The 15,315-nt window shown below is 43.4% G+C and overlaps 5 protein-coding genes across 5 annotated transcripts; all 5 read left to right on the forward strand.

The window, feature by feature from the left end:
- Positions 1-733: 733 nt before the first annotated feature.
- EAE98_008617 (uncharacterized protein) lies at positions 734-2,400 on the forward strand (the record flags this gene model as incomplete). The annotated part of the gene is made up of 3 exons (XM_038956240.1): positions 734-1,507; positions 1,560-2,221; positions 2,277-2,400. 3 exons carry the CDS (start codon positions 734-736, stop codon positions 2,398-2,400), a joined length of 1,560 nt encoding a protein of 519 aa, XP_038807321.1.
- Positions 2,401-3,566: 1,166 nt separating this feature from the next.
- On the forward strand, positions 3,567-4,024 carry EAE98_008618 (uncharacterized protein; the record flags this gene model as incomplete). The annotated part of the gene is made up of 3 exons (XM_038956241.1): positions 3,567-3,623; positions 3,684-3,808; positions 3,877-4,024. 3 exons carry the CDS (start codon positions 3,567-3,569, stop codon positions 4,022-4,024), a joined length of 330 nt encoding a protein of 109 aa, XP_038807322.1.
- Positions 4,025-4,575: 551 nt separating this feature from the next.
- Positions 4,576-6,909, forward strand: EAE98_008619 (uncharacterized protein; the record flags this gene model as incomplete). Its single annotated transcript, XM_038956242.1, has 9 exons — positions 4,576-4,802; positions 4,935-5,250; positions 5,345-5,542; positions 5,588-5,706; positions 5,755-5,973; positions 6,023-6,310; positions 6,365-6,482; positions 6,530-6,741; positions 6,804-6,909. The coding sequence occupies 9 exons, from the start codon at positions 4,576-4,578 to the stop codon at positions 6,907-6,909; spliced, it is 1,803 nt and encodes a 600-aa protein (XP_038807323.1).
- Positions 6,910-8,607: 1,698 nt separating this feature from the next.
- Positions 8,608-10,508, forward strand: EAE98_008620 (uncharacterized protein; the record flags this gene model as incomplete). Its single annotated transcript, XM_038956243.1, has 4 exons — positions 8,608-8,839; positions 8,905-9,499; positions 9,803-10,084; positions 10,142-10,508. The coding sequence occupies 4 exons, from the start codon at positions 8,608-8,610 to the stop codon at positions 10,506-10,508; spliced, it is 1,476 nt and encodes a 491-aa protein (XP_038807324.1).
- A 698-nt stretch (positions 10,509-11,206) lies between these two features.
- Positions 11,207-15,087, forward strand: EAE98_008621 (uncharacterized protein). Its single transcript, XM_038956244.1, has 3 exons — positions 11,207-11,551; positions 11,821-11,911; positions 11,990-15,087. Exons 1-3 carry the CDS (start codon positions 11,259-11,261, stop codon positions 14,861-14,863), a joined length of 3,258 nt encoding a protein of 1,085 aa, XP_038807325.1. The 5' UTR covers positions 11,207-11,258; the 3' UTR covers positions 14,864-15,087.
- The last annotated feature ends 228 nt before the right edge of the window (positions 15,088-15,315 follow it).

Consider the following 15,315-nt stretch of genomic DNA (forward strand, 5'->3'; position numbering starts at 1 on the left):
TCAGTTCATTCACTTCTTATTGTTAGAGAAAAGAAACACAACATTGTTTGTGCATGTTGTGATCGATACCTACTTGTTATTGGATTCTTATATTATTTATATATTATACCGACTTTTATATATCTTCCGATTAGACAGAAGATCCTCTCCAATTGTTTCAAATATTGCCATACAAAGGATTATCACATATCCTTTTCCCCTCTTTCCGCCAAATCCCTCCCAAGAACCATACCCTCAATTTACTATTTTATCGACCCACACTTCGTGACGATAAGCTTTGAAACGGAAACGAGTCTCGGTTTGAATACCCACAGATTATTACGAGTACCTACCCAACATTGGAAACTGGAACTGGAAGTTGGAACAAATTGCCTTACCATCCTTACGAGAGTTGTCACAAAAATCCTTTTACACAACCAACCTTTCTCTGCCTACCTACCTACTATTCACTCAATTTATCCAACATCCAACCTAGCCAACTTTTCGAGAATTGGGATCAGTCACAAGACGGACCTCGGACTCATTTCGACCATATAAAAGCATTTCCTCGTTTGCAGCAACAGTCTCTTGCAGCGGTGGACTGCATGCCGATGCAAGATCAGTGCAATAACATAAAGAACACCGGCAACGGTGTGACCCGAGATTCGGAACTTAAGACAACGGCAACGACTTCGAATCCTGCCGTGTCCGTTTCATTTTTACGCCGCAACCTTTCGACTGTTCTGTGTGTACTATGAGTAGACAATACGAAGATCACACCACCGATTCGAAGACCTCGAGCAATCTCTCCCTCAACCCATTACCCAACATGTCTTCTCCAGCTCCATTGTTACGCCCTCCGATTCCAGGTAGTCGACAAAATGGCGGCGCAAGGACACCTAGGTTGGGCCTGGCCATACCACCTTCTCCTAATGCTAAGCCCGTCAATGCTCCTGCAACAAAAGGTCTCACACTTCAAATGCCTGGCTCGATGCCTGCGCGACCGGCATTACCTCGATTACAACTAGCCACTCCTATGGGAAGTAATGCTACGCCATATGAACAATCTGGAAGGGGTGCAGTTGCACCAGGACAATCTGCAAGTGGGGGAAGCGAAAGTAGTGCAGCACATTCAAGATCAGGTAGCTTTGGGCCGATGGATGGGAAGGGGAGTGGTCCAACATCTGCAGGTTCCCAATATTCTGCATTCTCATTAGCATCGCAATATGGTTTGAGCAAGCCGCAAGGTACACCCGATCCGTCATCAGCTGTAGGCTCATTATATTCGGAGAGGAGCGAGGGAGGTGTGGGCATGGAGCGGGATGGCAGCATGAACGGACTTGAAGCATTCGACAAACTTAGCTTAGAAAAAGGGAGAACATTAGATGTCGAAGATTTAGATGACGATGGATGGCGGATAGCGAGTATGGAGAAGAGGATTGAGGAACTCGGAAGCTTGGGAGAGGGAGCAGGAGGTGCAGTAACTCGATGTATGCTGAAGGGTGGAAAGACCGTCTTCGCGTTAAAGGTAATTTGTTATGCCTCACAATATCTTCTACGCCGCTTACTGACTCTCTTAGATCATCACCACAAATCCCGATCCTGATGTCAAGAAACAGATTGTCCGTGAATTAGGTTTCAACAAGGGTTGTGCTAACGAACACATCTGTCGCTACTACGGAGCTTTCGTAGAACCATCGACGGCTACCATTTCCATTGCTATGGAATTTTGCGAAGGTGGTTCTCTCGACTCAATCTATCGTGAAGTAAAGAAACTTGGTGGTCGCACTGGTGAGAAGGTCCTCGGAAAGGTTGCCGAAGGTGTCCTAAACGGTTTGACCTACCTCCATGGGAAGAAGATCATTCACCGAGATATCAAACCTTCCAACATTCTCCTGTGTCGCGATGGTCAAGTAAAACTATGTGATTTTGGTGTAAGTGGTGAGTTCGGTACAAAGGGTGATGCAAATACCTTCATTGGAACATCATACTACATGGCGCCTGAACGTATTACGGGTCAATCATACACCATCACTTCCGATGTCTGGTCAACTGGTGTAACACTTTTGGAAGTAGCCCAACATCGCTTCCCATTCCCAGCAGATGGATCGGAAATGCAACCTCGTGCTGGTTTGATCGACCTTCTAACATACATCGTTCGACAACCTATTCCAAAATTGAAGGATGAGCCCGATGCCGGCATCAAATGGAGTGACAGCTTCAAATACTTTATCGAGTGTTGGTATGTTCAGTCCTAGTTCATTTGGGTGGAAAAAGTCATACTAACTTCAAATTAGTCTCGAGAAAGACCCTACTCGTCGTGCCTCACCTTGGCGAATGTTAGAACATCCATGGATGGTCGAGATGCGAGGCAAACGTGTGAACATGGCACACTTCCTAGCCACCGTATGGGGCTGGTGATCTAACTTCATGAATCATTCTACGACGTTATTATCGCAAAGTCTATCCGATATCAGAGGATGGAATAGCAAACCAATGTAGACCAAATCTACTTGGCGACGAGAAAAAAAAAAGCCAAAGCACACCATGATGATATATTACACACAACGACCTTGAGCCCTGACGATACGAGACGATTACGCTATTACATGAAATTCCACCAGATATGAGAAAAATCTACACCATGGTTTTATCATCATACCATCTACCTATACTTTCCCTTTGTATCAACCACCTCCCTTCACCTCGCAATCTACAATCATCTGCATTTACCGGCGTCGCCATGTTTTTCTTCCTCTTGAATCGGGTTCGGCGAAGCGGCTTCTTTTTTTGGGTATAGGAGAAATGGTTTTGGGAAGCATCGAGAGTGAGCGAAACTGAGCGGTTGAAGGGGATGCAATTTGCGTATGCGAATGAGTAGCAACTGTTGAAGGCTTCTCGTTCCAATTGTACTACTTACATATTCTTAGTTATCTACCGAACTACCAATCTATCTATACATTTATCTATATTTGAATCTCTTATGGAATAACATCATGTGCTTGAATTTTATCATGGCGATGCCGTAGTTGGAAAGTGGAAATTGGATGAGTGATCTAGTGATAATCGAATTTACCGACTTCTCATTAGGTCTCGATCTTGTATACCTGGATATTTGGCACAAGATTTAAGGCTCATTCTATGAAAAAATACGCGCATACTTACAAATCCCCTCGAACCCCCCAATCTTATTAATGCCAGTGTTCTTGAGGACCAGAAACAGCCTCGCTAGCAAGATTGTTCCCCCTCCCTCCCCCCTTTATCACTTTGAATATCATGTTTTGGCTTCAATATAAATACAATGTTAATATCATAGTACATCAACAATAACCTAAATTACGATTCAATATACACACCTTGTTGGTAATCTCATCGCCACCATCAAACCCATTTTTATAGCCATCATGGTATCATATCAAGGGCACCCATAACTCCACTTTGATTGGCTGGCTTCAAAAATGCCGAGGTTGAATAATCCTTGAACACATCCGAATGAGAGGGGTCTACAACCGAACAGACGGAGATATGAACCTCACTATCAGCAAGAGGAATACACCACATCATACTTATTCAATTACCAATTCATCATGTCACAAATAGATCTGATAGCAATCATCTTTCCCAAGGAGGGAAAAGCAGATAGAGTGAGCGTCGATCTCCCCCAACATGTGCCCTGGTGACAACTAACCCCTATACCTCACTAGGTTGCAGAACTCCTGAATGAAATCTCTACACATATCGAGGCAACTGAGCCTGGGACATTGAAGTATGAAATCAAGAAAGAAGTCAACAAAAAGACGGGTGCTGTAGAAATTGTTATGCTTGAGAGGTGAGTTTGATCTCATTGACGTCATCTGCTACATGTGGATTATATGAAACTAATGAATGAATCAATAGTTACAAAGACAAAGCTGCAATCGCAGCCCATGGATCTTCAGAAGAATTCAAAGCTTTGGGCAAGATGTTAAAGGATGAGGATCTGATTGCCAAGCCCATGGAATTGAAGTTTTTGCAGCATGTTGGGGGATTCTCGTCGAGGTTGTGAACGCGGAGGGTTGCAGTATGAGAGACTTTAGTAATCGTATCTAAACTCTCGAATCTAAACTCTGCGAGGGATATAGAGACAATGCAACTAATTTAAAAACTTGGTTGGCGGATTCAATCGATGCATACCTTAGATGTGAGAGTCGCACGTGACAGAGAAGTACCTCGTCATTGACCCTTCAAGAAAGATTGGATGAGAATGTAAAGCAAGAGAATATGTCACTTTTGGTCTTATTGTTCCTTTAGTTGCCATGAGCTTTCATGCTGTATTCAAATACAATTTTAGTCTGCCATGGATTTCCAGAATAAATGGTGGATTGTGGATTGTGGAATACAAAATAGTACCAATCTACTTCGATCTGGCCACCAGTCGTGACTTCCCTTTTCATTCTCACCACAACAATCATCATCATCGATGACCAAATGACCTTACACGGCAGATCCTTTCAAATCTACCTCTTTCAATGGGTGGGTTTGTTTCTCTAATAAATCATACTCCTTGAATCTATTTGTCACTCTTCTTTCTCTATCAACTCATCAAATCTCGCAATCATGGAGCATGAATGTGAGCAACAACATTTCACGCCCTTGGTTTTCACCTCTCACACGGGAAAGGTATTCCAGGTGGAAATTGATGATATCGCACAATTGTCGCCAAAGCACGGCAGATCCAACAGTGTGGTATCAATCATTGAGCTGAGAGCTTCATCTCCATCCCCAAAGATATCTGCCTTGGGAGGTTTTGATGGCCATGGACCCGATGATCCACAACTTCCAAAGTATGTTCTCAACCCAAAAGTTAAACTGGAAGTTACGATGGCAAGACCAAAGCATAGTTGATACGCGCAGACACTGATATGAATGGAAGGTGTACTTAATCCAGAACACACCATGCTGACAAGAATCTTTAGAGCCCTGCCTTCACACCAGCGGAAACGTTCCTCATGCGGAGGCTCTCCTCTTGTTTCCTTCACGACTTCTACACAGTCGTGCGAGAAAATGGAAACCTCGGGCATGAAATCATCGTCATCTCGCAAGAAGCAACCGGAAAATTCTTTGTGTGATGATTTCCAGGAGGGTGAGGAGTTCGATGTCTGCAAAGCTTATATGGTTTATAATGAATATGGTGAACTGGTTGATGCTCATAGCCATCTTCAAACCAAAAACACCCAGGATTTGTCAGTCACAGAAATATTGAGATTGATTAAAAAAGCATATCACCATGACGTTAGTTCTTCCCGTCATCATTGAATGTTGTGAGACTTGCACTTCGCATCGCTATAGGGAGTTTGGAATTTCATGCTGACTTTACGTTCAATAGTTCAGAGCGAGAATGAAAGATATCGAACAGATCAAGGGCCAAAGCTCATTGGGCTCAGAAAAGGACAACTTAACATCTGAGGAAAAATTGTCATATTGGGAATACAACCCGAGCTCATCGACGAAAACTACACCGGTCAGTGGAGAGCTGCAGTCTCGGTCTGTTCCTGTTTACCAAGGACCACCTCGGGTCTTGGAGGTATGTCTTTTCTGCTGTACATTGGAATCGTACTAAAAACCACAGATTGGGTGTAGCGATGGGAGTTGGTGTTTCAAAGTTAAGGAAGACCAACCAGATTGGACTGTGGAGGGAATCGATGAGACAGACCACTGGTCTTGTGTGCAAAGAGACATTCAACTTGAGTATGATGGTTGTACTCGTTTGGGATCAACGTGCTGATTATTTCATAGGGATTTTATTGTTCCGACTCCCGAAATGGACATGTCCGATTATTTCAGCCGTGTCAATTCTTCACAAACCCAATCCGCTCCTGCCTTTAACGTTCGAAACCTCAATTGTCTACTTGCGCACGCGGATCCTATTCCACATAATCTATACTCCTTTATCCGTGGAAGAGATGTCTTCGATAGAGTTGAGAGTTACAAGAGCTTTTTGGATGATGTTCGCTTGTGAGTGAGTTCCTGAGATTTACTAGCTACTACAACTAACGGCGAATAGAATTCTACAACCTGGTGGAGTTGTGGAATTTTTGGAAGTTGACCCTAGACCAAGATCAAAATTGGCAGGTCATACTACTGTGAATCGTGAAGAATATCACCGGAGCGTACCCCAAACTGACTGGACTGATAATATTGCCGATCGTCTTAAGCGACCATCTTACGATAGCGAACTTGCAGACACAGTCCCCGGCTGGATGGAAAGAGTCATGGAACGCCATAAAGCAATATTGCGTCCACGTGATGGAATTCCTGCCGCCAATCTAAAGTCTTGGCTAGAAGGGGCGGGGTAAGCTAATGAATAGGCAATCTGTCTCATGGAGAAGAAGCTAACGGTACATAGATTCTGGGATGTCAAAGAGATTGTTCATCGGCTACCCGTAGGAGGATCTACAACTACCGGTCAACGTCTAAAGGAATTCATCCTATACCAGATTGAACTCGAGAACGATATACCTCAGGTATTCTTTTCCTGGCCATTTTGAGTCTCTCGGCTAACTAGATGTAGCTTCGCGAGAGGTTGTCACCTGTCGAAATTGAGGAGATTGAGAGTGGCAATCACTACCTCACCTTGCACATCGTCACGGCTCGGAAGCCGCGCTGCCCCCGAGCTGGCGATCTTCTCATGAATGGCACCAGAGAAGAAATGACGGATATGAAATATGATCAGATGGCTAGAGTCAATGAATTGCCAGTGAAGAACCAAGCAGGATGGAAAAGGTTATTCCAGTGCAGAAGTAGTCTCTTATCTCACACCTGCTAATTTGTTTGCGTCTTGATAGATTCGATCTCGGTCGTATTTCCGAAATGATGACATCATTCGATGAACATCACCCTGGAAACATCTCACTCTCATCACCACTCTCTCAATTAAGAGATGGGGCTTGATGTAAGTCAGAGTGAAGGAGGTATTATGATGAAGCCAGGAGAAAAGATAGAGGTTGAATGATGACATGGCTAGAGTGAGTATATGGTTTATCTCAATGGCTAGATTATATAAACTATGAGCATTGTACCGCAGGGTGTTTGCTTCCATGATACACAATTACAATCAGACATTTACAAACTATAGCTCTTGATATTTGGCCATCCAATGAAAAGAATACTGAATTCGATCAAAGGCCAGCGATCAACCATATACTCCTTAGACTGTAGTTCAATTGCTGATTTCTTGATACATAAATTGTAATTTTATAGAAAGGATACGCAACCCGGCAGGAGACAGAACAGTAATCACTTAGTAGTTTTCAGGGACCGGATCAAGTCCCTGCACCTGAACGACATTGGGAATCAACAGCACAGATTCCCCCAATATATAGGGAATCTGCCGTTCTCATTCTGAAAGAATTTGCTTGAAAGCAGTAAGGAGCTTACCGCTTAAGCGAGTGGTCTACGCTGCGTTTGGTAACAAAGCATCACGACTTTCGTGAAATACACTAGGAAAGCTTAGTATGACAACAAGGTGTTGTTATTTTTTTGGGGAGGGAGAGGAAGTATCAGGCATTATCCGGCGATGGAGATGACACAAAATTAATGCTTTACGATTGACGTTTGATGTACCCATGGACCACAGTCGGAATTAACCTCTAAATACAACAAAAGCCCTCGGAAACTCGGAAAATAATCTATCTTCGTGCATTGAGGGATTACCATTCCAATTTCTGGTTGATTGCCTTGATAATTCTAATCTACGGTGTGCAACTGCATCTCATAGCAAATTCGAACAGCAAGGAAGATAGACCTCTTCATAATGGTAGAAATTATGGGTGGGCAATGAAAAAGACGCAACAAAGAAACAAAGATATCCCACGTGGAATCTTGCAGAAGAATTGACGGAGATACCCACGCAACAACGTAAGGATCGTGATATCAAGTATTTTGTCATTGGTTTCAACCTGCCAATGTTTGTTCGGTTGAGATGAGAATGTGGAGATATCCTTCTGACAAAAAGGGAAGGGGGGTGGTTCTACTTTGAAAATCCTTTCAAATTCTGGATTTTACCGTTTCAAGACATCGGATTTCGATATTCTACCGTGTGTACTCTGTACAAAGAAGAGGTGTGAAGATAAACTGAGAGGATCATTCTCTGGACCTTGCATTGAATGTATGAATGTATGAGTGTTCTGTCTGCTCATGATATTATCATCCAGCCGAGGAAAAAACTATAGTCTTACGTTTGCTTCAACACCAATCTCTTCAGTTGATCTTTCCTTTTAATATCTCAAAAATACAAAAATTTAATAATCAATTAAGAAATTTTGGAAAGAAATATGTTTACTCAATGGCGATTCAAATGCGGAAGGAAATGTGAACCCCGAAAATTGAACATCGTCTACTTGACTTATCTCGCGGGGTGAAATTTGAATGACATTGACAAAAATCTCAAGAGGAAGTGACTGTCCTCTAAACCTGCCTGTTATGGATTCACATACTATCTGTTCGCCATTTCCGAGAAGTTGCGATCATGCAGGTCCCATCACAACACTTGCTTGTCGCAAGGACTCCAGAATAGACTTGAGCGATATCTGTCAATACTGTAACGCTTTTCATGCGTCACCCGAGGAGTGCGGAAACATTCCAATTAAGATGAGTGAAGCCCTCTCAGATTACACGGTGCCCACGTTGCCGAAGGTACCGATATATCTAGACACGATACAGGAAATCGACACTGAAAGCTCGACGACAGTGGCGCAGACCTTGAATCTCGATGGCTTTGATGGGACTCGGGAAAGGGATGATCAAACTTATGGTTTTGTTCAGCTTCCGAAGTCGGGAAAGAAGATTTCATCGAGACAAGTTCCAGCAGGAACTCATATGTGTAAGATAAAAATGCTTCTGTATTTTTTAACTTTAAGGTGGAATATCGTGCTGATATTATGGTAGCTCCGCTCCATCAATTTGTAACCTCTCCTTTCAATTTGATGCCATTATCTCCAACGTTTTCGGATTCTTCGGGCCAGTCTCGTTTGTACGGCGTATCGAAAATATCAGTGTTGTCGAATCCTCCACGGGAGGACGAAGATGACTACCGTCTTGAAAAGTCAGACTTTATACGCAAGGAATTGAGGAAGCCGGTATTTCCAATCAATGAGATACACACGCTGCAAAGTCTGATCGATGACCTGCTCGATGAAGGACCATCTCTCGAATTCGAGGTTATCACTTATGCCCGGCTGGACAAGATAGTCGAGGAGATTTTGCAGCACGTCCGGAACAATTTTCTCAGCCAAGGACCTTCATTCAGACAGATTATGAGGAAAGCGCAAAAGCTTCGTGAACAGTGGATTGAAACTTTCGGAGACAGGTTTCACACTATGGATGATGAGCGATTGCGGTTCATGAAGGAATCTGGCTGTCTTCGGGACATTGAGCTACAGACCACTTCGGAGATATCCGAATTAGATGGTCCGACGTGGAAAATAAGAAGGGCCGCAACATTTTCGGAGAAGGAGGCCAATGAGAATTTTGAGCCAGGAGCGTAAGTTGAAAACTTCTGTTGTTTCCCATTGCCTCTCATTGTACAAATCCCTCTCAACACACAAGAGCTTCTCATTGCACAAGAGCCTCTTAATGCACAAAAGTCTCTCGGGGTACGAAATTCTCTCAAGTTATAAGAGCCTCTCAGTGCACAAAACCCCTTTAAAGTACAAATTCCTTTCAATACACAAATGTCTTTCAAAGCACGAATATCTTTTAGAACACAGATGTTTTTCAAAGTACAAATTCCTTTCAATACACAATATACCTCTCATTGCACAAATGCTAACCAGACAATGAGCAGTTGGTTTCTTAACACCCATTGTGCTGTTCGGGATGGGATTTTGCCTGATGCAAAGGACGGGTTTACTTGGGGAGTGAATGGTAAACCAGTTGCATTTTCCATGCTTTCTGGGTTTGAAATTAAAGGTTCCGGAAAGAGACAATGGGTACACATCATCGAATCGAGAGTCTGCGCATACCACGCTCGCCGGCTCATGTGTGTCGGGAATGTGATCAGACTTTTGCGGGGCTACAAATTGAAAAGTGAAAGGGCACCCAGACTCGGTGTTCGGTATGACGGCCTGTAAGTAAATTTCTGACACTCATCGCTTGATATATTTATATATGCTGACTTGTATAGCTATAAGATCGAAAGTTGGGGCCAAGTTCTCTTGAAGCTTTCGGCGGGACCTGACATCTATCGTAACACTATAACCCTAGTGGAACTCTCAGGACAAAATACAATGAAAGACCTGGATGTGATTCCAACTCCGTGGCAGATGGACAACTTCTTGATTTATAAGAAGATGATTGAGAATGATATCAAGGCACGCGAAGGTGAAGCTGCTTACAAAGAATACAAGTCCTCGGAAGGTAAAAAGGAAGCGGCTCGAAAGGCTTTTGTATCGAAATTGAAGTCCTACGACCAGCCTGCATATAAATTGCTAGAGTGTACGACTCACAGACTTGAGAATGCATTTCCGCTTCCACTATCATTCGAAGCATAACCAACCACGCCATCTTAAGTATGCTTAGTTTGAGGATACGCACAACGTGGAGAGCTAAAACGATGTTGTGATGAAGATGATAAGAATGGATGTTGAAGGAGACCGGGAGAAAGAGCGAGCCCCTCTACGATTATAACGAAGTATGACACATAATATAATATAACGAATTGACGAATCAAGATAGATATGATGGTCCTCTGTGATCTTGATTCCAACAGCATTCTGTTCTCACCTACTCAGGCAGAATTTGCATTTAAACTTTGAAACTATCTTGAACATTGACAGAGCATTTGACTGGATTTGATCTTGACCTGTCTATACGTGAAAGAAAAACACGATTGGGATTGATCACTAGCGAAACTCTTCAACAATCCAATTGTTCCATTTCGATTCAGAGAATAAAAAGATTGAATATAATTATAATTATAGATTGTCTAAGGATTTGTTCAATACTGCCAACCCTCATAGATTTTTTTGTAGTTGATTTATTACAGAATTTGTTAGGGTGATCATTTTTGGCATCTTTTCCCTCGCACGTATATAGCCTGCCCTGCATAAGTTACGGGATTGGCTGGTTGCCGTAGTTAGTGCGAAACGAAATCACGTGCAAATATACCTTGAGGAAAATCTCAATTCATTTTCCGTCTTCACTTCTCACCTCACCTTCCCGTCGGAACCTTCCCAATTTGATAATTTGAGGTTCTTTCCAGTTCGAGATTTTGGACTAGCAAGTGAATTTTATCGACAAATATGGCTAGCTTAGAAAACAACGAACAAGGTTCGTCACCTCGCAAGAGGCAGAAGCTCGATTCTTCTTTAGCTACCCCAATCTCTTCAACTTCTTCTTCCCAATTGAACATCGCAACCAGTTCAAATCCAATCGCAAATTCAAGCGACAAAATGGAGATTGATCCTCCAGGCCAAAGTTTGGTTTCTGACGTTCCATTATCTTCCCGACCTGAACATGCTCAAGAAGTTCGATCTGGAATTCTTCATTATGTCAATAAGAAAAACCCCGGATTTCAAGGTATATTGAAGCAGAGGTATGTTTATTTGTCTTTCCTTCCCCCAATTTGGTGTGATGTTTGTCACTGCGGTTCAAGATGGTTGCTTTTACAATTCTGTTTGTTACCTGCCCTTTCACAAAACTATGGCGTGTACCTTTCAGAATCCGTTGGAGATGTCCAATTACTTTGATTTCGCTTTTCATTGAGGTCAAACGGAGTGTAGTTATTGCCAATATGGCTTTATGATTTTATTTATATTGTAACTCTATCTTCAGTTTGAACTGTAGTTAATTATGGTGCATTAGATATACGGATTTCCTGGTCAACGAAATTTCCTTGGGAGGCGAGGTGGTCCACCTTAAGGATCTTAAAGCTCCCCAGAGCAACCAGCGCGGAGTGAGTTACTACCCCAAAAGATATCTTAGATCAATCTACATTTTTCTAGCAGAACGTGAAACTAATGGCTGTGAACAGGATGCAGCAAATGCCATTGCCGTTTCAACAGAAATTGGTAAAGAGAACCAACCAACAGCAGGAGGTTCGGAGCAGGCTGAATCAGTACAACCTACTTCTACTGGCTCTGCTGCAGCTGAAATTGCGGCTCTCGCAGATGTCACAAACAAAAGTGATTCTGTGGCTCCAAGCACTTCAGTTACTGCAGTCAGTGGTGATGTCACTACACAACCATCAGCTGAAGAACCAAATGTCGTCAGTATCAAAGAAATTCGACCCAACGATATGGAGATTCTTGTTGAATACTTTGGCGACGCTCTAGCACTCCAGATCATCGAGTTGGACAAAAAGATACAGCAGAAGCCCAATGCCAAAGCTGCTACATTTGGCTCCCTAAAATCAGAACCAATTGATGATAGACCCCGCCGTGGACGCATTCATGGCTTTGTGCGTGCGCGTTTTGAGTCGCGTCTGGAGACTGAGGCTATGGATGATAATTCTATCAGTATCTTCGCGGCAGCTCCACAGCAGCAACAACGTGGCAGAGGACAAAACCAGCGCGGTAGAGGCCAGAATAATGCCGGTCGAGGCAATTTTCGCAGTCAACCAAATGGCCAGCCCAAACCAAAGGGAAAAGTTGGATGGGAAGAACTTGGTGGGGAATATCTTCACTTCACGCTTTATAAGGAAAACAAAGACACCATGGAGACTATCAACTTATTGTCTAAGTTGACTAGGACTGGCGCCAAAGACTTTGCCTACGCAGGTACCAAAGATCGCCGTGCAGCCACCGCACAGCGTGTTAGTGCTTTTCGACACCATGTCACAAGCATGGCTCAGCTCAACAAGACGTTAAGAAATCGGTGCAGAGTTGGCGACTTTAAGTATGAAAAGTATCCACTCAGACTGGGCGATCTCGAGGGTAACTTTTTTACCATCACACTGCGCGATTGCCATTTCGGAGACGATAACGATATGGACGATGCTACAAAGGTTCAATCGGCAGAAAAAGTTATTGGAGATGCTATTAAACATCTGCAAACTCGTGGTTTTCTCAATTACTTTGGTTTGCAACGTTTTGGTACCTTTGCAATCGGTACACATGAAATCGGCAAACTGATTTTGAAAGGTAACTTCAAGGGTGCTGTCGATTCTTTGCTCGCGTTCAACGAGGATGCACTTGCAGCAGCCCAGTCAGGCCAAGATAGCAGCACCATTGGTAGAGATGATATGGCGCGTGCCCTTGCTATTCATAAATTTCGGGAAACCGGCAGGAACTCTGGTGGCAGGGACTCACTTCCACCAAGATTTTCCGCAGAGCGAGCTATCATTCAACACATGTCTTCTGAGCGCAAGCGCAACGACTATGCGGGTGCTATACTCTCCATTTCACGCCATCTTCGTACTATGTACGTGCATGGATACCAATCTTTCATTTGGAATATTGTAGCCTCCAGAAGATGGGAACGCTATGGAGACAAAGTTATTGAGGGCGATCTTGTTCTGGTAGAGAGCAAAGCTCCGGAACAAAAAGATGAAGTTGATGAAAATGGAGAAATTGTGATTCACGCATCTGGAGGGGACGCCGCACTTACTTCAGATGAAGTGTTCCAGCGTGCACGCTGCCTTTCGGCCGAAGAAGCTGACAGTGGAGCCTTCACCATATTCGATATTGTCCTTCCCATGCCAGGCTATGACATTGAATACCCCAATAACGAAATTGGAGACTTTTACAAGGAGTTCATGGCTAGCGAGCAGGGCGGTGGTCTGGATCCTGCGGATATGCGTCGAAAGATCAAGGACTTCAGTCTTAGTGGTAGCTATAGGCACCTTATTGGCCGAGTTAAGGAGGGAATGAGTTTCGAAGTCAGAACTTATCACGATGAAACGGAACAGCTAGTCGAGACTGACTTGGAGATTATCGAGAAGAACAATCCTCAAGATCATGAACCTTCCCATATTCAAACAACACACGTCTACGCTAGGAGAGAAGGCGACCCACACGGATATGCAAACTTCCAAGAGAATAACCGCCATCAGAATGATAATCAACAGGAGAACGGACATCGAGATAATGGCGCTCAGTACAACCAAGGCGGAAGACAACAAGGTGGACGTGCTCGTCACATGGCTGATGCTGCAGAACAAGGTCGCCAAAACCATGCTGTCTACGGTGGCAGTGCTCAGCATAATGCTTGGAAAGCACTACCTAACAAACTTGCCGAAGAAGACAAAGCTGCAGCTGAAGCATGGGAGGTAGAAAAATTGAAGCCTGTCAATGTGGATGCTATCAAGCAGCCAATCTATCAAGAGACATTTATCCAAACTTCTGTGGACGATGAGGGTCGCCGTACTGGAGTTAGAACTCAACAAACTCTCGGTTCGAAGAACGAGCTTCTTGAAGCAAACATCTTGGATAACAGAGTGGCAGACATCGAGAAAAAGTCGAAGGTTCAGGTCACTGAAACTCCATTGTCCGAATCTGATGATGACACTGAGACTCAAGAGGGAGGCGTCAAACTTGAAGTCTCGGCTGGTACCAAAAGACCTGCCGATGAGATCTCGAAGGGACCTGTTTGCGAAAGCAAGAAAGATCAAGTAGTCGTCAAAGTTATGGAAATTGAAGATAAGAAGGACGGCAATTCCGCTATAGTTTCTACTGAGATCAAGGAAGACACCCAATCATCCGAATTACCTCAGCCAACATCCACTGACACTGAAATTGCAACCGCACCAGCTGTAGAGGAAGTTGCCGAGGAAGCAAAACCTGTTCGACTTGCAGTCATCGTCAAATTTGGTCTCGGCTCAAGTATGTATGCTACAATGGCTCTTCGGGAGTTGATGCAGCAAGGAGGCGTCCAGGTCTACCAACCAGACTTCTCTTCCGGCAGATAGTTTTTTATTACATGCATTGAAGCGATTGTTACATAGTCAAAGGTTGGAGTTTGTGGCAAGATTTTCTGTGGTCAGATCTGGTATGATTTGTTGCTCATCGAATAGATGGATTTATTCTATGATACATGGAAGGTCATGGATTTAGAAATACTGAGCAATGACTTGTTGATAGATAGACTATATCTCTGAATGAGACATGAATAAAAGTACATGTTTTAAGAAAGAATTTCATGAAACAGTAGCTTGATGTAAATTTTGACGTGAATAACGATCCATCTCCCTCGTTTCTATCCTACAATTGCTTGTCATGCCTCGATAAAATAACGAGGTGTTAGTGTTCATTATGCTTCACATTATCTATGTCGTATACCGAGCTGGGTGTTACTGGACAGCTCGATCACACAATTTGATCTATACGGATCTAGAGCATCTGGCACATAATGTCCAACTCT

Source organism: Botrytis deweyae, assembly GCF_014898535.1.
Source record: "Botrytis deweyae strain B1 chromosome Unknown BDEW_023, whole genome shotgun sequence".
In the NCBI taxonomy this organism is placed as follows: Eukaryota; Fungi; Ascomycota; class Leotiomycetes; order Helotiales; family Sclerotiniaceae; genus Botrytis; species Botrytis deweyae.

What these genes read in the sequence shown, in the direction of transcription:
- EAE98_008621 (XM_038956244.1), top strand. Translation starts at nt 11,259, where the DNA reads ATGGCTAGCTTAGAAAACAACGAACAAGGTTCGTCACCTCGCAAGAGG. An exon ending in CAAGGTATATTGAAGCAGAG is followed by an intron (nt 11,552 to 11,820) that starts GTATGTTTATTT and finishes ATGGTGCATTAG; the next exon opens with ATATACGGATTTCCTGGTCA. An exon ending in CCCAGAGCAACCAGCGCGGA is followed by an intron (nt 11,912 to 11,989) that starts GTGAGTTACTAC and finishes GGCTGTGAACAG; the next exon opens with GATGCAGCAAATGCCATTGC.